This window comes from Coffea arabica, chromosome 8c (assembly GCF_036785885.1).
Source record: "Coffea arabica cultivar ET-39 chromosome 8c, Coffea Arabica ET-39 HiFi, whole genome shotgun sequence".
Classification (NCBI taxonomy): domain Eukaryota; kingdom Viridiplantae; phylum Streptophyta; class Magnoliopsida; order Gentianales; family Rubiaceae; genus Coffea; species Coffea arabica.
This window is the reverse complement of record NC_092325.1, coordinates 10,889,034-10,911,540: the sequence shown is the minus strand read 5'-3', so window position 1 is coordinate 10,911,540 and position 22,507 is coordinate 10,889,034. Positions and strand designations below refer to the sequence as shown.

Below are 22,507 nucleotides of genomic sequence, written 5' to 3'. Positions count from 1 at the left end.
ATACCGACCGCTTCAACCCACTAAAGAAGATAATAATATCATCTGCATAAACTAAATGAGTGACTGGCAGAAACCCCGTGGAACTCTAAATGGCATAAAGCCCGGATGACTACCCAAAGAGTTGAGGAGGTGAGAGAGAGCTTCAACACTAATCACAAAGAGCGCCGGTGAAATCGGATCTCCTTGTCTCAATCCACGACTAGATTTAAAGAATCCCTGAGGCGCACCATTAATTATCACCGAGAACCACACATTCGAAATAAGCCTCGATATCATATCGATCCACACCTCGCCAAACCCAAACCGTCTTAACACTTGTATCAAAAAAGGCCAAGAGACTCTATCATAAGCTTTGGCCATATCAAGCTTTAACACCGCATTGCCCCCTCTATTCTTTTGACGAATATCAGACACTAACTCCTGGGCCAACAAAAAATTGTCAAAAATTTGCCTACCCTTAACAAAGCCGCTCTGTTGAGGTGATATAATACTCGGCAAAACCATTAACAAACAAGCCGCCAAGTTTTTTGAAAAAAGTTGCAGAGGCTTATGGATCAAAATTGGCTAAAATCATGGGGAGAGTTTACCTTTGGAATCAATGAAGCAACACTTTTTGGCAGTTCCTGACCACAAAAGAAGCTAACCACAACTTCATACAAATCATTGCCCACCACCTCCCAAGCAAAGGTTAAGAACCTACCTGTGAATCCATCAGGGCTCGCCGCACTCTCCCCATCCATGGCAAACACAACCTCTTTTATCCCCTCTATAGATGGGAGGCGCTCCAACTTAGCATTTTGCTCACTTGACATGATCTTGGGGATCACGTCCAAAATGCTCCACAACCCCATGCAAGGTTCGGCTGAGAATAAGGACTTAAAAAACACCACTGCCTCCACTGAGATCTGATCTTCATCTGTCAACCACTCCCCTCTGACACTCCTAATGTATGATTGACTTAAATCTTCTCTCCGCAACTACAGCATGAAAGAACTTTGTATTTTTGTCCCCATCCTGGAGCTATTTGATTCTAGATTTTGCTTCCAATATGCTTCCTCCTTGATCAGTGAGTTTCTCATTACAGCATGGCCTTCCTGCAGGGCCAACCAATGTTGTTGTGATGGGTTAGTATCCAATTCTGTCTCTGCTACCTTTACTGCCTCTTTTGCCTGCTTCACTGTGTCAAAAATATTACCAAAGTGCTCACGCGACAAAAGTTGGATTTCCCGTTTAGTATACCATAATTTGGCTGCCAAACGCTGTAACAGTCTCCCCGGATAGCAGACTACCCAACTTTTCCTTATAACATCCAATAAATCTGCTTTTGACGTCCAGACGTTTAAAAAATGAAAAGGTTTACGCTTATTATCCAGTCTAGTTGAAGCTGATAAAAGGAAAGGGGCATGATCCGATGGCTCTCTTCCTAGATGTTGAACCAAGAAACTCATCCCCAATAAAGCCACAATTGGATTACAAAGCAATTTGTCTAGCCGCTTCCAAATACGAGCATGCCCTCCTCTGTAATTATACCATGTATACCGTGGCCCTGAGAATCCTGCATCACTGACTCCCACCATAGACATAAATGTTCTCAGTTCCCCTCCTTCATCAACCCAAAAAGGCAACCCACCCCTCTTCTCCTCTTCACTAACGATGACGTTAAAATCCCCTGCCAATAACCATGGATCATCCCTCGGATTGTCTTCAAACAAGGCTGACCAGAGTAGAACCTGCTCGAGCTCCGTGCACTTTGCATGGATGAAAGAAAAGTAAACGGGACCCAAGAGCATCTGAGAAGTGATTTTAAGAGTAAGGTGTTGGAGAGATTCCCCAACATGATCACAATGGAAACAATTTTGATAGAACACCCAAATAGATCCCTCTATATTCACCACCCAATCATCCATTTTAAGTCGACCACATATCAATCGGATGTCACATGGCGATAATTGCCACTAGTTGAACCGAAAACTCATCAATGATCCTTTTAAATCTATGAAAGTTTGGAGTATGCAAAATACTCCGAATATTCCAGAATAACAAATTAATCATGAGACAGTGCAGAAAAGGAGTTAGAGCACAATTTCGACTTCGAACGCAAAGAACGATCAGTTAGGGCCCGAGAACAAGTACCCTTATGGCTAGTTTTATTAACCAATTTAATGCCTTCCCCATTGGTAGTCTTTTCCTGAACCTGTTGAATTATTGGGTAAAGATTAAAGATATCAATCACCAAAGAACTATACTCACATTGCCATTCGACTAATTGCCCCTGTAGAGATAAACTGCCAGCACTTTGTTCTGCCCTGGAAACATCCTCCTCCTCAAGCTGCCTCTCTAATACCACCACCTCCTCCCCTGGCTCTACTGCTATCCTCGGTTCGTCTTCAACCAGCAACGGTGCCACAGGGTCTGCACCATTACACCCATCCAACTCAGCATCTCCAATTGTTGGTTGCACCCGCAATTGCTGGAGTGACATCGGACTGTTTGGAGGGCTCTGACCAGACTCCGTATGACCTGCTATAGCCCTCTCCTCCTCCGAGAAGCAAGCCACAACAACCTCCCGCTACTACAATTCTTTCAGAATCGCCTCTGGTGGCAAAGCTGACCCATCCACTGAACCTCCCTGCAATGCTTGCTGACCTGCTGCGTTCGAATCCTTCCTCAAAGGACCGACCAACACATCCTGTTGCTACCGCATGCACATTGCAGAATCGTCTCGAGCATCTGGCCCCACGTGCCCCCCAGAAGACCCACCATTCGTAGACTGCATAAATGGATGAACAGTCTCTTGACCCATCTTAGTGGGCACCAACGGAGCTCTCTCAGCAATCACCGACGGTTTACACGCTTCTAGTGTAGCTTTCTTCTCCACTCTCTCTACCTTCAAAGCTGGATGGAGTACGTTACACTCATCCCTGTCATGCCCCTGTCTGAAACAGTGGCTGCAATACTTAGGCAAACACTTTAGGATAAGCTGCTGCCAAAAGCCTCCATGCTCTCTGCAGAGGCCCCGTCCTGGGCCTAGGCACGTGGCAGCCCAGGAAGGGCAGAGCTAGGCTTGGACCCCATGCCCCCGACAACCACCTTGGGCCATACCGCCACTAGGGCTCAGGAAGGCGCCAGGGAGCAATCCCGCAGAGGGTGGAGAGGATCCCCCTCAGCGCAGGATTGAGGCTATACCGGGCAAGTCCCGAAACATACGGAGGTCGGACTCTCGAGCAAGTATAAAAGGTAACACACACCAACTACACAAGGTACGCTCACTATACACCAACTACTCCCAACTGTTTGGTTTCCCGTGAACTTCACTCACCGGAGAACAATTTGACCGTCGGAGTGCCCTCGGGGACGACCTCGAGGCTCCCCTGTTAGATCATTCTCTTGTTTGTTTTGCAGGCTTGGGACCGGCTCCTCCCATCAGCACGCCGAACTCATCAGTTCATCTCGGTCCGGGAACCACGAGGCCATCGTGATAGACGTGGTAACCAACAACTATAGGGTAAAGAAGGTGTACGTCGACCAAAGAAGTGCGGTTGACATTATGTTTTATCGGGTGTTCAAGGAGTTCGGCCTGGAGGACGGACAGTTGACCCCAGTTCGGACACCCTTGGTGGGATTCACCGGGCCACCCATTAACCTGAAGGGAATGATCACCCTGAGGGTCACGGTAGGGCAGGTCCCCAAATGTTGGACCATCCCCGTCAATTTCATGGTGGTCAAGCAACAATCTCCGCACAACGTGTTCCTGGGACGGCCTGCTCTGAACGCCCTCCGAGCTATTCCCTCTACGCTCCACCTCAGCGTCAAATTTCCCACTTCGGGTGGAATAGCCGAGGTACACGGTGACCCAAAGGTGGCCCGAGCTTGCTACCTGGCCATGCTCCGGGGACAGGAGAAGGTGGTCGCCCAGATGACCAGTTTGGAGCCCTACATCCCGGGGAAGGAGGCCCGACAGTTGGGCACCCAGGACGAGATCGAGGAGTTCTCCTGGAGGGAAGACCGTCCCGATCGGGTGCTCCGCATCGGCACGCTGCTACCCTCTGAGGAGAAGGAGGGCTTAAAGGCCCTGTTAAGGGAGTACTCCCAGGTCTTCACGTGGACGGTTGAGGACATGCCCGGAATTCCGACCGACCTGGCCGTCCATCACCTCAACGTGGATCCCCGCTTTAAGCCGGTGAAACAGAAGAAGAGAAGTTTCGCCCCCGAAAGGAACGAAGTGATCAAGAAGGAGGTTGGCAAGCTGTTGGAGTCCCGGATCATCCTCGAGGTATACTACCCGACCTGGCAAGCCAATCCCGTCTTGGTTAAGAAGGAAGACCAGACCTGACGGATGTGCGTGGATTTCACAGATCTCAATAAGGCCTGTCCAAAGGACTGTTTTCCGCTACCAAGGATCGACATGTTAGTGGACTCTACTGTGGGTTTTAACGTTTTGTGTTTCTTGGATGCCTTCAAGGGATACTACCAGATAGAGATGGCCGAGGAGGACCAGGAGAAGACCTCCTTCATTACTGAAGAAGGAACTTACTGCTACCGGACCATGCCGTTCAGGCTGAAAAACGCTGGAGCTACCTACCAGCGCCTGGTCAACAAGTTGTTCCAAAATCAGATCGGCAGGAGCATGGAGGTCTACGTAGACGACATGATCGTCAAAAGCCGAACTGATCAGCAGCTCGTTCCCGACCTCAGGGAGATCTTGGACATCCTATAGGAAAGTCGGATGGACTGAACCCGAAGAAATACACCTTCGGGGTCAGGTCGGGAAGGTTCCTCTGTTTCTTGGTATCCCGAGAGGGGATCCGGACCAACCCGGATAAACTCAAGACTATCATGGACATGGCCCCTCCGAAGAACGTAAAGGAGGTCCAGCGGCTCACAGGGAGGATGGCCGCTCTGAACAGATTCCTCTCGCGCTCCGCGGTGAGAGGGTTACCCTTCTTTCGGACCCTGAAAGCGCCTAAGGACTTCCAATGGACTGAGGAATGTCAGAAAGCCTTCGCCGACCTGAAGGCATATCTGGCCGAGCTGCCTACCTTGACCGCTCCGGAGCAGGGGGAAACCCTGTTCCTATACTTATCTGCTTGCAACGAGGCCGTTAGCGCGGTCTTGGTGCGAGAAGACAGGGGGACTCAGAAGCCGATATACTATGTCAGCCAAATTTTATAGGGGCCGGAGACGCGGTACACACCAGCGGAAAAATTGGTTTTGGCTCTGGTACACGCCACCCGAAAACTCCGACCCTACTTCCAGACCCACAGCATCGTCGTTATGACTGATCAGCCCCTGCGGCAGATACTTACAAAACCCGAAGTCTCGGGCAGGATGACCAAGTGGGCCGTTGAGCTGGCTGAGCACGACATCGGCTATCGGCCTCGCACCGCTATCAAGGCTCGGGCCTTGGCAAACTTCCTTGCTGAGGGGGCTAGCTTGTCCCTGACCAGGCCGAGCTCTCTGCCCGCGGACATACAGTCGGGAAAGCCATGGGTGCTATTCGTAGACGAAGCCTCGAGTAAGGAAGGAAGCGGAGCTGGCCTGCTGCTCACCTCGCCCACCGGGGAAGAGCTGACATACGCGCTCAGATTCGACTTTCCCGCGTCCAACAATGAGGCAGAGTACGAGGCCCTATTGAGAGGATTGCGGATAGCCCACCAGATGGGTATAACCGCGATTAGAGTCCGGAGCGACTCTCAGCTCGTAGTCCACCAAGTTCGCGGGGAGTATGAAACCAAGGAGGATGTCATGAAGAAATACCTGGCCAAGGTGCAAGAGGCAATAGCCCTGTTTGATGCTTTTGAAATCGAGCGGGTGCCGAGATCACAAAACAAGCGTGCAGACGCCCTGTCGAAACTGGCGTCCTCCTCGTTCGCGAACCTGAACAAGGAAGTCTTGGTAGAGTTGGTCAAACAGAAAATCATTGACCAGATCCAGGTCTTGGCTATAGATAGCCCGGCCACCTGGATGACCCCTCTCAATAACTTCCTCAACTCGGGTATCCTCCCCAGGGACGGGACCGAGGCCCGTCGACTCCAGCTCAGAGCTGCTAAGTACGCCTACGCTGAGGGAACCCTCTACAGGAGGTCGTGTCTGTCCCCCTGGCTAAAGTGCGTGACTCTTGAGGAGGGCGACTACGTCCTCCGTGAAGTTCACGAGGACTTATGCGCAACACATGTGGGATCCTGGGTCTTGGCAAAAAAGTGTCTTCTCCTGGGCTACTATTGGCCCTCAGTGTTCCAAGATGCCGCGGCACTAGTTCAGAGATGCCGAGCTTGCCAGGAGCACGCCCCGCTGCGCCACCAACCAGCTCGGAAAATGGTTCCTATTCATAGCCCTTGGCCCTTTGCTCAGTGGGGGGTAGACCTCCTGGGGCCTTTCCCTCGAGCTCCGGGGAGATACGAGCACCTCGTGGTGGCCATCAACTACTTTACAAAGTGGATGGAAGCGGAGCCCCTGGCCACTATCTCTGGAAAGGCAGTTCAGAAATTCTTCTGGAAGAACATAGTCTGCCGCTTCGGGATTCCGCATGTCTTAATATCCGACAATGAGCGCCAGTTCGCCGAGAATCCCTTCAAGAGCTGGTGCGCCGAGCTCGGGATCAACCAACACTTAACATTGGTCGGCCACCCCCAGACCAACGGCCAGGTGGAAAACGCTAACCGAATCATTCTGCAAGGACTAAAAACTAGGTTGGAACTAGCCCAGTCTAACTGGTTAGATGAACTCCCTAGTGTCCTCTGGGCTTACCGCACTACGTCCAGGACGGCCACCCACGAGACCCCGTTCTCCCTGACTTATGGGGTAGAGGCGGTGATACATGCGGAGATCGGTCTCCCCTCGCCTCGGACACAGAACTTCGTTGCGTCATCCAACGAGGAAGAGCTGAGGTGTAGCTTGGATATGCTAGAGGCCAAGAGTGAGGAAGCGGAGATACGGATGGCAAAGTATAAAAGCCAGCTCGCCTGCTATCATAACGCCAAAGTGAGGAACATACAGTACTAGCCTGGGGACCTCGTCTTAAGAAAGAACTCGGTCAGCAGAGCTCATGGCTCCAACAAGCTCGATCCAAATTAGGAGGGGCCCTACAAGGTCGTGGAAGCAAGCCGAGCTGGTTACTGCAAGCTCGCGAAATTGGATGGAGCAGAAGTTCCTCGCACTTGGCACTTCTCGAATCTGCGATTATTCGTAGGGTAGATTAGGCCAGGATGTCTTACTGTCTGTTCTTCAGAATCCACATACAAGTTCATCAATAAATATATGTTCAACTTTCAAGATTTTAAGATCATCGTTATCAATGCCATTTTTAAGCTTAACTCCTACACTAGCACACTCAGACAAGGCTAGGTGTCTTAGTGGGGGGCTGGGGATAAATGATAATGGACGGATGCCTTTAAAGTTGGAGAAGGGATGCTCGACCCCATGAGGTCGGCACGAACAAATGCTCGACCCCAAGATGTCGGCACGGCTGGATGCCTTTAAAGTTTGAGAAGAGATTCTCGGCCCCAAGAGGTCGGCACAAAGGGACGCTCAGCCCCAAGAGGTCGGCACTGTTTAGGACCTTGAAACCTGAAAGTCCGGTGACGCTTGGCCCAAAGAGGTCGGCACGGAAGTCCGGAAGTGCGGTGCTCGACCCAGGAGGTCGGCGTGGCTGCCCTCAAAGTTGGAGGCTCGACACAGGAGGTCGGCGCAATGGGAAGCAGTTTTATGAAGTTTGTTGATACCCTAGCCTGATGGTCTTTGACAACTTAGTGGTTTGCTTACAAATATAAAAAATGCTCGACCTAAGAGGCCGGCTCGCTGCCTTAGGGGATCTATTTGGTGCTCGACCCGAGAGGTCGGCACAGGGCATTGAGTGCTAGAGTCTGAGACAGGGATGGATTGCAAGATCATTTCCTTCGAGTTTTATATATGCATTCAAAACCTACCTATTACAAAGCTTTCGAGTCGACATAAGGCAATTCCCTTCGAAGTTCTATATATGCATTCAAAGCCTACCGAGCTATAAAAGGAAGAGGAAAGGAGGACCTAGCCGTGTACAGCTCGGTCCCTCTTTTTTTTACTGGTGACCTGCTTGGAGTAGGAGCTGAAGGTACACCTTAAACATGTTGAGAGGCATACGGTAAAGGCTATTCAAGAAGATAGCTGTAGAGGCCCTGAACCCCGGGGCATTGGAGCCTACCTATTTCGAATGGACCTTCAAGAGCATATTCAATTGGAGCATGGTCACATCCTTATAAGAAGATGGAAATGGTTTCTGGAGTGGTCGCTGCCCTAAGCCACCGGCTCCTTTCCGGGGGCCCTGCCGGGAGCCTCTCCCTCCTCTCAAGGAACCTCCGCCAGATCGGCTCCCACATCATTCCTGCCTGCTAGGTCCTTCAGGGCGTGCCCCTTATAGTACCCATCGAAGAGCCAGTCCAGTTTCTCCTCGGCGGCGGGGTTGTACTCCTTGAAATCAGCTAAGTTGAAGCCAGGCAGGTTGAGGCCCTTCACCTGGTCCAGGGCACGCGTGAAGCCGACCTGGTGGATGGGCTGGTTGAGAAGAGCCACGTCCTCGGCAAACTGTTGGGAGGAGATGAACTCCCGAACAGCCTTCTTCCGCTCCCGGCTGACTGTGCCAGAGAGCTCGATGGCGCGGTCCTCCCTCAGCTTCGATATGCCCGCCTTCTCTTGGTCGAGTTCCGACCTGGTAGAGGCGAGCTGGATCTGGGCCGTTCCCAACTCCTTCTCAGCCTTGCCCAACTTGGCCTTGAGGGAGTCCGCCTCTTTAAGGGTCTGGGCAAGCCTCTGCTCTGTCTCCCGATTCTTCTTTCGTAATTTCTCCAAGTAAGGAGACAACTCGGAGAAGCGGGTCACCAGGGCGGCGCCAGAGGGTTTAGCCTAAGGAAAAAGAAAAAAAGGAGTCAGCGCACCATGCGGTTTATCCGAAGGGCGGAGGCGCGACTGGCCCTATAGGGAGGGAGACTTACTTGAGCCTGGGCGGTGTAATACGCGTCCTGGAGCTTGGATGGGCTGGCCAGCTCCATCCACCTCCTGTCGCGCGGGAGGACTGAGCCCACAACCAGCTAGCGAGCCACTTCAGGAAACTGAGCTCGGTCATTGATGGAGAGCCCCCAGGACGGGCAGAAGCGACGGAGGTCGTGCATGGTGGGGGCCTGGCCTGGCTTCAGGGGGGCCACATGGCGGAAATGCCATAAGCCAGAGGGAGGCGACTCCTGTGCGTGCTCCTCCGCGGAGTTGACCCCCAGGTGGACCGGTCCCCTCGATGTCAACAGAAATGGGGTAGGCTGTGCTGGCGCGAGCTTCTTCGCGGGCTGGGAGGGCTCGTCCTCTCGACCCCTCTTCTGCCCGGTCGCCTTCTTCTTGCTGGCGACTTGCTTGGAGGGGGAGGAGTGCAACGCTTCTTTCTGGGGGGCTGAGCCGCCCCCTGCGGCCGGGGACGCCCCAGAGGCTTCCTTAGCAGCCTGTGGTTGAAGGGTGGGGGCAGCCTCCTCCGTAGGTACGCCCAGCAGCTTGGAAAGCCTCCTTACTGCGGCAAACACCGCCAGGTCAGCCAAAACAGGTCAGTAGGAGAAAATATATAATATATGTATATGTGAATGCAACGAGCTACAGGGACAGAGTCGGCGTTACAGGCGTCGAGGTCGGTAGGGGAGGCCACCACCTCTCCAGGGGACCCGGACAACGTCCCCATCAACCCGGCCGCGGAAATTTGCTCGGTAGAGAACTTGGCGGCATGGAGCTTCACCTTGGAGCTCACCAGCTGGCTGAGGGTTTCGAAATCCAACTCCTCCGGGTAGGGGTCGGACTCGACCTCCCCAACCTTCCACACATTGGGGGGAAAATGTGTGGACTTAACAAAAAAGAAGTCCTCCTTTCAATTTTTCACGGAAAAAGGTACCCCGTAGAGCAGATCCTGGGTGTCTTTTCCCCCCCGGACTTGGCTAGCACCTCGGCGGGAGAAGTAGTACCACCCAGGGAGGGAGAGCTTAAGGATGTAAGCAGCCCGGAAGAGAGAAAGGGAGTAGGGGATGGAGCAGATTTGACTGTAGATTAGGAATCCGATGATGATCCTGATCGAGTTGGGATGGACTTGGGTGATTCTGAGCCCCCAATAGCTCAGAATCTCGGCCAGGGCTGAAGGAATGGGGAGTCGGAACCCTGCGATTAACTGCTCCCTATAGATGGTCACGAAACCAAGGGGAGGTCGGCTGGCTCGGTCGTCGGGCCCGGCCGCCCTCGGCTCGAAGGCCGGAAGAATGGAAAAAATCTCGGCCAGCTTGGCCACCGCTCCGGGTGAGAGGGTGGCCTCCTGCTGGTTGGGGTAACCGTAGTTGAATTCAGGATCATCCCCCTGCCCGGAGGTAGGGGTCCTCTTGGAGGAATCCCTATCCTCCCCAGCTCCTCCTTGGGCTCCGCCAGGGGAGTCATGTGGAGACTTGGGGGAAGGGATGGAAGTGGCCTGTCGCTCAATGTAGGCATCGAGCTCAGCCGTCTCCTCTAGGATTCGTGCGGAAGGAGAATGGGCGGAGGGAGAGCTCATTATATCAATGGGTTCGAGCAAGTCAGAAATGGGGAAGTGAGGATTAGAGGCAGAGGAAGAAAAGAGAGGAGGAGGAGAAGATGAGGATGAGGATGAGGAAGAAATGAGGATCCTAGGGGCTCTACGACGGGCCGGAATCTGAGATGCGGTGGAAGTGACGCCGGAGTGATCCGACATAAAAAGTAGAAGGTGGCGAAGGAAAGGAAAATGCGAAAGAAGAAGAGGAAGGACTTACTGGTGAACAGAATGGGAAAAGGTGAGGGAATCGCCGAAATCTGGGCACTGGGAGCCTGGAGTCTTGTTGCCGGAAATTGAAAATGCACGAAGGAAGGAGAAAATGGCAAATAGAGTTGGAAGAAGTCTGGAAGCCCCTATTTATAGGAAAGAAAAAGGGGGGAAACAGTTGCTCGAATTTGAACCGTCCTATATGAACGCATTTAATGGTAGTACGAAAACCGAAGGGACGCGACAATCGAAAGGACGTGGACACAGCTTTTTCAGTAACAGCACTGTGCCAGAGGTGACCCGGGCAGAGTAGTGCGCGGCGCTGGTCTCCCACGTGGCGGAGATATAGATTAAATCTGCCCGGAAGACCTACCTAATCTAGGGGGCTAGTGCAGAGACCCTGTCCTGGGCCTAGGCACGTGGCAGCCCAGGAAGGGCAGAGCTGGGCCTGGACCCCAGGCCCCCGACAACCACCTTTGGGCACACCGCCACTAGGGCTCAGGAAGGCGCCAGGGAGCAATCCCGCAGAGGGCGGGGAGGATCCCCCTCAGCGCGGGATTGAGGCTTTACCGGGCAAGTCCCGAAACGTACGGAGGTCGGACTCTCGAGCAGGTATAAAAGGTAACACACACCAACTACACAAGGTACGCTCACTATACAGCAACTACTCCCGACTGTTTGGTTTCCCGTGAACTTCACTCACCGGAGAACTAATTTGACCGTCGGAGTGCCCTCGGGGACGACCTCGGGGCTCCCCTGTTAGATCATTCTCTTGTTTGTTTTGCAGGCTTGGGATCGACTCCTCCCATCAGCACGCCGAACTCATCAGTTCAGCTCGGTCCGGGGAAGATCAGCGCTTCTTCACTCCTCATTACTAATCCAAATTCTCAACGGGAGAGTTTGGAGCAAGTCTATCTCCACACACACCCTAGCTATGCTAGGGCGAACACCAGAAGCTGTAGCAGAATCCACGAACAGGGGCTTACCCATTGCAACAGTTATACTATATATTGTGATAGGTTTATCTTTAATGCAGACAGAGAAGAACTTTGATAAATGAACTAGTTAACTAGGAGGGCCGGTGGGAACCTGAAAATATTTCCGAGTAGCAAGGTGTTATATAGGCATATTAGCTTAAGTTTAAAAAAAGAGAAATAAATAAATCGAAATCCTGAACCCATAATAGTTACAGCTTTATCTAGTATTTTAGGCACATTATTTTCTTTTTTTAAACTTATTGATCACCCAATAGTTAGAATTTTATTGCTAATCAAATCTTTTTTATTCAACATGGGCTCTAGGGCAACTAATCAATGCAGTTTTACCCTTCACAATTTAGACAAAAGAGTAATCATGGAGTTAAAGTGTCACAATGTACTACAATCTGTAGTGAAAACACAGGAGTACACTACCTTTCTGTTGAACAAGCAATTAACCACCCAAAGGGAGTAGTGAGAAGTGTTGCACTTTCTTGATTAAGGTTAACCATAGACGTGAATTTGTTATCACCATAATGATTGTAGTTCATGGAATGTTAATTTTGGTTCTTTTATCTGACTAAGAAAAACAAAATTGCTGGGCATCAAAGTTACAATCTGAAAATGGATTGTTTTCTTATTTTATGTATGTAAGATTTCATTATACCATAGTTCAATGACTTGCAGTGAACCCAATGATTTGATTTTCTAGGTATCTTTTGGTATATGATGTTTTCTTGCTTTTTTTTTTTTATAGACAAGATCATTTAGTTCAAACAAATCTGCACTAATGATAGATAATACATCAAACAAGCATAATACTGATACATATAAATCTGAATCAATGGATATAACAGATAAAAGAAAACAATAAAAATAAAGGTAACATTGATGCTTCTATATATCATCCATTCGGATGAATCACTCTAATCCAATACATAAACACATGTATGTTGACAATCAGATCTGTTTAAAATTGGTTCAAGTCCAAAGAGAAGTTTAGATCTAACAATAACGGAGAAATTGCATATATAAGAAACTAGATTATAGATCTACAAAATCTCAAATTTCACAAAAATAAAAACATAAAAACTCTCACAAGGAAAAATCCAGAAGAAATAAAACTCTGACTAGAACAATCCAGAAGAGAAGAAACTCTCACTAGGAGATCCTAGGAGAGAAAAATCTTTCATTACGAAGTCTTAAAGAAAATTTATTCAAATAAAAGAAACTAAAACTATAAAGAATGCTTCCTATCATGGGGAAAGACTAGATTTGGTCTCTCTCTCATGGGAGAGATAATGAAGGTCTTGATGGAAGAGTTCTAGAGAGAAGGAAAAGAAAAGATTTTTAAAGAGAGAGGGGAGAGAAAAGAGTTTACAACAAGTAATTAACTTGTATTTCTCGCTAATCATGTGAGCTTTCACAAATTCTCTACCCGATTTATTTTTTAAAATTTTTTAATTTTTATTAATTTATTTATTTTGCATCCTTGATTATTTATTTTGGTTTCTTTCTTCGTGGCGATGGAGAAGCAAGGGTGGTTGGTGTGGATGGAGGATTGGATTTGTTGGAGAAGCCTTATGGTGCAAAACGTACTGACTAGACTGATGAAAATCAAGCAGCATCAGATCATCAATTATTTCGCATTAGACTTGCAATTTGGCCTTTGACATCGGCTCAAATGCTTAGACGATTTTGGTGAAGTAGAGTTCTAAAAATTGGAAGTTTTCGGTTCTAATCCCCTATCCTTTATTTCTTCTTAAATCTCATCTCTTTTATACGGGGGGCAAAAAAACAAACAAACAAACAAAATCTGCACTAATGATAGACAATACATCAAACAAGCATAATGCCGATACATATAAATCTGAATCAATGGATATAACAGATATAAGAAAACAATAAAAATAAAGGTAACATTGATGCTTCTATATATCATCCATTCGGATGAATCACTATAATCCAATACATAAATACATGTATGTTGACAATCAGATCTGTTTAAAATTGGTTCAAGTCCAAAGAGAAGTTTAGATCTAACAATAATGGAGAAATTGCATATATAAGAAACTAGATTATAGATCTACAAAATCTCAAATTTCACAAAATAAAAACATAAAAACTCTCACAAGGAAAAATCCAGAAGAAAATACAACTCTGACTAGAACAATCTAGAAGAGAAGAAACTCTCACTAGGAGATCCTAGGAGAGAAAAATCTTTCATTACGAAGTCTTAAAGAAAATTTATTCAAATAAAAGAAACTAAAACTATAAAGAATGCTTCCTATCATGGGGAAAGACTAGGGATGTAATCGAGCCGAGTCGAGCTCGAGTATCACTATACTCGAGCTCGACTCGACTCATACACACAGAGGCTCGAGCTCGACTCGAGCTCGATCGAGCCAAGAAAATCGATACTCGAAGATCGACTCGAAGAATTTCCTCAGGCTCGAGACTCGACTCGAATCGAGCCTTATCAAGTCGAGTCTTATCAAGCTTTTTGACTCGATTTGACGAAAAAAACAGATCAAAGGTGATGTTTTGGGAAGATTCAAAGGCAAGCAAGTAGCTATCAGCTGGAGTAAATGAGGCATAAAATCCATGATTCATCAATACAAATACAACTAAAAGTATCCACATTCTACCTCCCACAGTTAGCATCTTTAACACCCCTAAAAATCAGATTCACCACAAAGAAGAATAGAGAAGAAAAAATGGAAATTCCCACTTGCTGGATTGCTTGACATGAAACTTTCAAATTCAGCAATTACCCACCAATGGTAGGTGCCCACAAGAGCAGAAAATATGGATGATTCTAATTCCTCGGATCATAGTTCCTAAGTGTGCTGCAAAAGTACCCAAACTAACCAAAATTCCCCACAAAATTTCAAAACTCAGCAAAACATGAGCTGAGCCACCAAATTGAGAGACAAACAATTATCTCAAACAGCCACAATATCCCAACTACCACAAGCTCAATTCAGAAACCAATGCCAAGATCTATCCAGAAATTCCTTTTCCCCACAAATATCACTAATTACTAACTAAAGAAAGCTGCTTTAAACAAGAACATGTCAGAAAAATATGTTCCTGGTTCAGAAATGGACCATAGTCCAGCAGAATTACAAGTGTTTGAACAGGATATAGAAGAATGAAGTTGAAAACTCTTGTCACTAACCTGACCTAGCAAAGATGACCTCAATACCACCATTAAAATGCAATCCCAGAGGCTGGAGCCTTTTACAGCAAATTGCAACAGCTCTTTCCAGGCTGTCATTTTAAACAGAGGAAAGAGCAAAAGAATTGAACCCACAAGCAAAACCTCTGAACCTTATACCACACACGACACACTCAAAAAACAAGTTTTCTAGACATTTATCCTACACATTAACATGTCATTAACCAGCGGCCAGCCTGCTCACACAATAGTCATACATTCGGCAAATGAAAGAAAAAGGCTTTAAAATATAAACATACTCCACAATACATAATAAGTTACGTCTCATAAATTAACAAGGTCCAAATAATGAGCTAATCTAGATTTAGAAACATAAATCTTCAAAGCTTTGGCAAGTCGAATTGTTTGATTGTCTTGGCTTCCTACAAAAAGCATAGAGGTAAATGGCATAATTCAATCCATTTTCCTCAACTTCGTCAAAATCATCCCAAGCCTCAGATGTTTTATTTCTTTTAGGGATCTGGAATTCATCTTCAGCTTCAGTTACTTCCCGCGTGTCTCCGCCTATTTGACCAGTTGGTTCTTCTTCTTCTTCTTCTTGTTCTTCAAGAGCAAATACTTGAACTCCAGCTGTTGTTGTATCATTACTTATGAAAACAGGGGTATCCAACGTGAATGGAGTAGTTGAATCATGAGCAGATGATCGCGGGATAGAAGATACCTCGGGAGGACTAATTGCCATACCTACAATTTACCCATAAAGTGAATATAAACATTCATTAGTACCAGCATATCACCTCAAAAAAACTGCCCAACATATTATACATTTAGCTTACCAACTCCTTCGACATTGCCTTCTAATCTTGAGCAACTCGTTGAATGTCTAGTGCCACTTTGCATTTTCTTGACAAAGATTCTGCCCGACTGGATTCAGAAGGCATAAAGGTAGTAAGACATCCAAAACAGCAAAGTGTAGTCTAAGAAGGAGCAGAAAAAGAAAAAGAATAAGCATGTGAGGTTGCTCAAATCCGAATTTGGGCAAATTCATCACACCTAGTTGGTCAAATCATAACACAAAGGATTTTGAAGTCAATCTTAGCTATATTTTTTTACACCATTATCTATTTTTCACACAAAAATACCTTCCTAATTTTTTTTTTAAAAATGTTTACCTAATCAACCGTGCTCAGAAGCTTCCTAAACTCAATGCCTAAAGGACAGTAAGACTTTCAATCTCCCAATTATCTCCTAATCAGGATCAATTTCTCCTCCCCAGAAAAGTATCATTTGTAAACATCTAAAGAAAATTTAATCTGCTCTATATTTACTTCAGGAGATTTTCACCTTCTTAAGCCAGCCTCAACTAGAAAAGAACACACATGACACTTGGCACTATACTAACTTTAGCACTATGAAAAATGCTATGAAAATTAATGACTGGGTCAGCCTGCAAGAGAGCTTTGACAAGATTAATAAGCAATTGGAGAAGGTGATGCGAGTCAATGAGTCTGACAGGGTGCCAAATGTTTATATTAAAGCTCTTGTTATGTTGGAAGACTTTTTAAATCAGGCGTTAGCTAATAAGGAGGCAAAGAAGAAGATGAGCAGTAGTAATGCTAAGGCACTAAATTCGATGAAGCAGAAGCTGAAGAAGAACAATAAACAGTATGAAGAGATGATTAACAAGTATAGGGAGAATCCTGAAGTTGAGGAGGAAGAAGATGGAGATGATGATGACGAGGATGGGGAAGATGAGGACTCAGAGTTTGAGGAAGACCCTTCAAAACTTGGTATGGAATCTGATGCAGAAGAAGATGAGGACAAGGAAGCTGGTGAGGATGATGCAAATGAAACTGGTCCAGGGTGGGAAAAGATGATGAGCAAAAAAGATAAGCTCATGGATAAACAGTTCAAGGACCCAAGTCAAATCACCTGGGATACAGTCAACAAGAAGTTCAAGGAGATTGTAGCTGCAAGAGGAAGGAAGGGAACTGGAAGGATTGAGTTGGTTGAGCAACTCACATTCTTGACCAGAGTTGCCAAGACCCCTGCTCAGAAGCTTGAGATTTTATTTAGTGTTGTCTCTGCGCAGTTTGATGTTAATCCTAGTCTCGAAGGACTTAAAAACGGACTCACGTCATGCCCTGTATGCATCTTCTACAAGTCCAGTACCCTTAATAGCAAGCAACCCCATATAACTTGTCACCATGGCATGACACTCTACAAGTGTAAAAGAACACCAGTCCATTTAGGTTTTAGGATTTAAGGTATAGAGTTTAGAGCTCAGGGTTTAAGGTCATGATGTCTGGATTCATGGTGACACCATGCCCTTGAATCATGGCATCCATATCTGCCAGGGCAAACCAAAAGTTCCAATCCCCCTGCTCTCTCCCCGTTCTTAAATCCCCACCCCTCTCCTGCTGGAATTAAAAAAAAAAGGAGCAAATGATGAAAGCATGAAACAGCCATCCTAAAGATTTGCCACCATTTCTTATCATCTATATGTGCCATCATTTATCCAAAACCAAGGAACTCAGCCACGAACTAAGAGCTACCAGCAAAGAAGTCTATCAATACTGCAAACACTTAAGTTCATGAGCACGGGTACTACTTCAGCTGACACTGGCGCATAAACAGCTTTAGCAAATCCGATATCCAACCATACATCATGATATCTAATATCCAAACATAAGCAATAACACAGTACAATGCATGGTGAACGCAGAGAAAATGTCTACCTTGGACCAGGGCCACGGCGCTTGACATCTAATATCCAAACATAGTACAATAACAGAGCACAATAACATAGCACAATGACATCTTCCATTTCATCCTCTAACAAATGCCCTTCTGCTGCCGCTAGATATGCCTCTAACAGAATGAATGAATCTTTCTAACGGGTAAAAGGTGGAATTTTTCCCCAAGGCCTTAACTTTTAAAGGCTGCACAACCGGAGAGAGCTTCTTGTGTATAAAATACAAAGCTTATGTTATATCACACCTAATCTAAACTACTACCACAGTTACAGTTTGCAATTGGAAGCTCAGATTTCATCCCCTTATCAATTCAGGATAACAAGTTTCCTAGTCGATCTTGGCCCATTTTAATGCCAGAGACACAGAGCCAAAAACAGAGGAGCACTTACCTAAGTGAGCCAGAGATGAGCAGTGATGAACCAGCGATGAACTAGTGAGATCTTGGTACGTGCTTCGTCTTCGACACTCGGCAGCGATGAACCAGCACGGCAGGACACAGCCGACAGGAGACGTAGAGCGCGGCGGACTGGCGGAGGCCGGAGAGGCAGAGAGCAGCTTCGATTTGGGACTTGGGACTTGTTAAGGCGATGGCGATGGCGATGGCGATGGAGTCTCACAGATGCGGCGAGCAACGGCGTCGGTGACGAACGGAGTGAGGGTGTAGATCTAAATCAGTCAGAGTCGGCTGCCGGCCGGTAAAGTGAATTTTTTTGCTAGGCTTTCTTCGAACAGAGAAGAAAGTCGCACAGTCGGCACAGAGAACTGAGAAGGAAGAAAGTCTTTTCTTCCTTTTTTTTAGACATTTTTTCTTTTTAGTGTTTTTTACAATTATGTTATTACTTTTTTGCCATTATAGGATTTTATTATAAAGAAGGTAATATTGTAAATTTTATATAATTTATACCCATAATGGTCATTTTATAATTATAATAAATATATATTATTTAAATTATAAATATTTTATTTAATTAACTCAGGCTCGTCGAGCTACTCGACGAGCCACGAGCTCGGAAAATGGGGCTCGATACTCGACTCGATTTGGAGTCGAGTTACTCGAAACTCGACTCGAACTCGGTCAACCCGAGTTCGAGTCGAGTTGTTGACCGAGCTACTCGCGAGTAGCTCGCGAGTAGCTCGGCTCACTAACAACTCTAGGAAAGACTAGATTTGGTCTCTCTCTCATGGGAGAGATAATGAAGGTCTTGATGGAAGAGTTCTAGAGAGAAGGAAAAAGAAAAGATTTTTAAAGAGAGAGGGGAGAGAAAAGAGTTTGCAACAAGTAATTAACTTGTATTTCTCGCTAATCATGTGAGCTTTCACAAATTCTCTACCCGATTTATTTTTTAAAATTTTTTAATTTTTATTAATTTATTTATTTTGCATCCTTGATTATTTATTTTGGTTTCTTTCTTCGTGGCGATGGAGAAGCAAGGGTGGTTGGTGTGGATGGAGGATTGGATTTGTTGGAGAAGCCTTATAGTGCAAAACGTACTGACTAGACTGATGAAAATCAAGTTGCATCAGATCATCAATTATTTTGCATTAGACTTGCAATTTGGCCTTTGACATCAGCTCAAATGCTTAGACGATTTTGGTGAAGTAGAGTTCTAAAAATTGGAAGTTTTCGGTTCTAATCCCCTATCCTTTATTTCTTCTTAAATCTCATCTCTTTTATATGGGGGGCAAAAAAACAAACAAACAAACAAAAAGAGTTGGCAGATCGCTATTCAACTTGCACCTCCATGGCTCTTACAACTTTCGACCACCCAAGAATTTTAAAATTTTCATTTGCCTCCCTTCACACTTTAAAAATCTTATATGTGATATTGATTTTTGCCTTGATGAACTAATCTAAAATTAATGACTTTCCCCAGGCTTGAGAACATAATATGCTAGTAGACATGATGGTCGTACATTTTACTTTTGCACTCTAAAAGTTTCATGAAATCTATTGTACAAATATAAAATTTTTCATGAAAAACTATGTAAGTGGTAGGTCTCAAATCTAGGATCTCTCACTTATATTTCCCTTTTCTATACCACCCAACCAAACCCAATGAGCTAATTTTTTAGGTATCTTTTCGTATATAATGTTTTCTTGCTAATCATGTGAGCTTTCACTAATTCTTTGCCTGATTTTTTTAAAATTTTTATTAATTTATTTTTTATTTTTTATTTTGCATCCTTGGTTATTTATTTTGGTTTCTTTCTTCGTGCGGTGGAGAAGGAAGGGTGGATGTTGTGGATGGAGGATTGGATTTGGTGGAGAAGCTTCATGGCGCAAAACCTACTAACTAGACTGATGAAAATCAAGTTTCATCAGATCATCAATTATATCTTATTAGACTTGCAATTTCGCCTTTGACATCGGTTCAAATGCTTAGAAGATTTAGGCAAAGTAGAAGTTGACAAATCGCTAATTGAGATTCTAAAAATTAGAAGTTTTCGGTTCTAATCTCTCTATCATTTACTGCTTCTTAAATCCCATCTCTCCCATATTGGGAGGAAAAAAACAACAAACAAACAAATAAAAAGAATTGACAGATCACTATTCAACTTGCAACCCCATAGCCCATACAACTTTTGACCACCTAAGAATTTTAAAATTTTCATTTGCCTTCGCATGAATTTTAAAAAATGTTATATATATTATTGATTTTTTTCCTTGATGAACTCATATAAACTTAAAAATTTTCCCCCAGACTTGAGAATTTAATTTGCTAGTGATGGATGTACATTTTACTTTTGCTCTCTAAAATTTAGAGAAATTTACTGTGCAAATATAAAATTTTTTCATGAAAACACTGTACTACTATATATATATATATATATATATATATATATATATATAGTAGTTCTCGAATTTGGGATCTCTGACTTACACTTCTTTCTCCTGTATCACCCAATCTAATCCTTCCCAAAAAAACTATTTCAATACTAAGTCCTAACAGCAAACATCACAACATTATTTACTATATAGACATTGATTTCCTTTATTTCAATTGTATGACCTGTAACAACACCCCCCCCCCCGGGGGCCTCCCACCAGCACAAAAAAAAAGGAAAAAAAATGGAAATCCTGCTCTTTCCAATGAATTTACTTGCCTTTTTATTTTTATTTTTATATTTGAGGAAAGTGCAGTGTTTCCATATGCATAATGCTAAACATGGAACACAAGTAAGATATACTGATCTACTGATAAAGCATAATTTCACAAGTATAGAGATAATAAAAAATTCATTTTTCAACAAGTTTTGGCTACATGATTAATCAATAGAAGTACTCGGTGGCGGAACAACAGGGACAGAAAAATATACATTTACCAAAGATGCTTCAGTTTGCAACCTTGGATCTTTCATATGCACAGAGCATTTCGTATAATTCTTCAGGTTGCAACTCACAGGTGATACAAGTGGCCAAAACCCTACTAGAGGGGAACAGCAGAAATTCTTTGTCTGCCTCTTGCTTCGGTGGACATCTTTGCGTCCCTTTTTGATTTTTATGCATCCGCCTTCTTGTTGTCCACCACTGTTTTCAAAGCCATCATTGAATCGCCGCAAAGGAGAGAAAAAAAGCTTCCTGGATTTCTCCTTATATGGAGTACTTCTTGGCTGTGGGCACTTGAAATACGTAAGAAGTTGGTGTGCCATGGAAATGGATACAGAACTGACTAGATGAGAAGCAAGGCTAGAACCGATTGAGAATTCTAGTTACATGATAAATTTATAGCCTGTTTGGCAATAGGCACGTACATAATTCCTTAGGGAAAATATGGAAATGACCGATACTATGGTTGTAAAAGTTACGGACAACTCTCATCCACTAACTTTTTTATGTCTATTATTATATCATTGTCCTACCTCTTTATTTCTATCGTTTAGCCTTTTCCACTCGTAATTTGTGCATAGCTTCTCAATTATTTAAAATCCCAATTGATATAAGAAAAGTAGGAGGTAGTGTTATACAAGTTAAAAGCTTTTAAAGTTTCGGACGTCTATCACCTAACTATTGTTCAGTTCCTAAAGCATTTACAAATTGGAAAATGTAAAGATCATAGACGCTGTGATTACGAGAGTTACGGCGTGAATTTATCAACTAGCACAACTAAATTGATATAAATATTACGATTATATTAAAATTGTACTAGGTTATGCCAAAAGTGATAACAATTACATCAATTGGATCGAACTGAATTGAAATCAACTTAAGAGACCCCTAATCTAAGAAAGAGATCGCACAGGATAACTTAAAATTTTGAACAATGTTGAAGTTATTGATGTCAGCTTCACATGACGTTTTAGATTTTAGATAAATTGTGTACTCTAAAAATCTTCTTCACCTATTCATTTTCTACTTTGTGGTTCGACTTCTACATTGTGATAGTAGTATCACTCTTTGTAATTTGTGTTTACATTTTAAATGATACGATGCTGATATGTTTTGAAATTTTTGAATAATTTTTGGTGTGTTATGTGTAAGAATAGCTGTTTGATTTTTTTTTGTTAAAAGGAAAAGAACGAAAAAGCACTTGTTAAAGGGTCTTGAGAAATGATTTTACTTGAATTCCAACTTAAGAGCATATAAGGAAACAATTTTGTGTGTCTTATGTAGTAGTGTTGCGAATTCCTTCGTTTTTGCCAATAAATATCTATATTGAATGCATTAAAATTCTTTTAAATTATAAATAAAACTTTAATTTTTTTGCTAAGATTTTTTTTTTAGTGTAATTGGGAGATTTTACACTCAGAATCTCTCACGTACATTTTCTTCCCCTCCCCCCTCTTACACTAAAAAAATGTTAAGATGCTTGAAAGCAATGGGGAAAGT

General features: G+C 44.7%; 3 protein-coding genes across 3 annotated transcripts; 2 read left to right on the top strand and 1 right to left on the bottom strand.

The window, feature by feature from the left end:
• Window positions 1–3,073: 3,073 nt before the first annotated feature.
• On the top strand, window positions 3,074–4,717 carry LOC113705792 (uncharacterized). The gene is made up of 3 exons (XM_027227701.2): window positions 3,074–3,147; window positions 3,403–4,273; window positions 4,463–4,717. The coding sequence occupies exons 1-3, from the start codon at window positions 3,074–3,076 to the stop codon at window positions 4,715–4,717; spliced, it is 1,200 nt and encodes a 399-aa protein (XP_027083502.1).
• Window positions 4,718–5,274: 557 nt separating this feature from the next.
• LOC113705791 (uncharacterized) lies at window positions 5,275–7,002 on the top strand. Its single transcript, XM_027227700.2, has one exon. The coding sequence runs from the start codon at window positions 5,275–5,277 to the stop codon at window positions 7,000–7,002; it is 1,728 nt and encodes a 575-aa protein (XP_027083501.2).
• A 7,776-nt stretch (window positions 7,003–14,778) lies between these two features.
• On the bottom strand, window positions 14,779–21,458 carry LOC113706584 (uncharacterized). The gene is made up of 5 exons (XM_072062636.1): window positions 20,998–21,458; window positions 15,760–15,847; window positions 15,350–15,667; window positions 14,924–15,015; window positions 14,779–14,835 (listed from the first exon to the last, which is right to left on the bottom strand). The coding sequence occupies exons 1-5, from the start codon at window positions 21,328–21,330 to the stop codon at window positions 14,779–14,781; spliced, it is 888 nt and encodes a 295-aa protein (XP_071918737.1). The 5' UTR covers window positions 21,331–21,458.
• Between the last annotated feature and the right edge of the window lie 1,049 nt (window positions 21,459–22,507).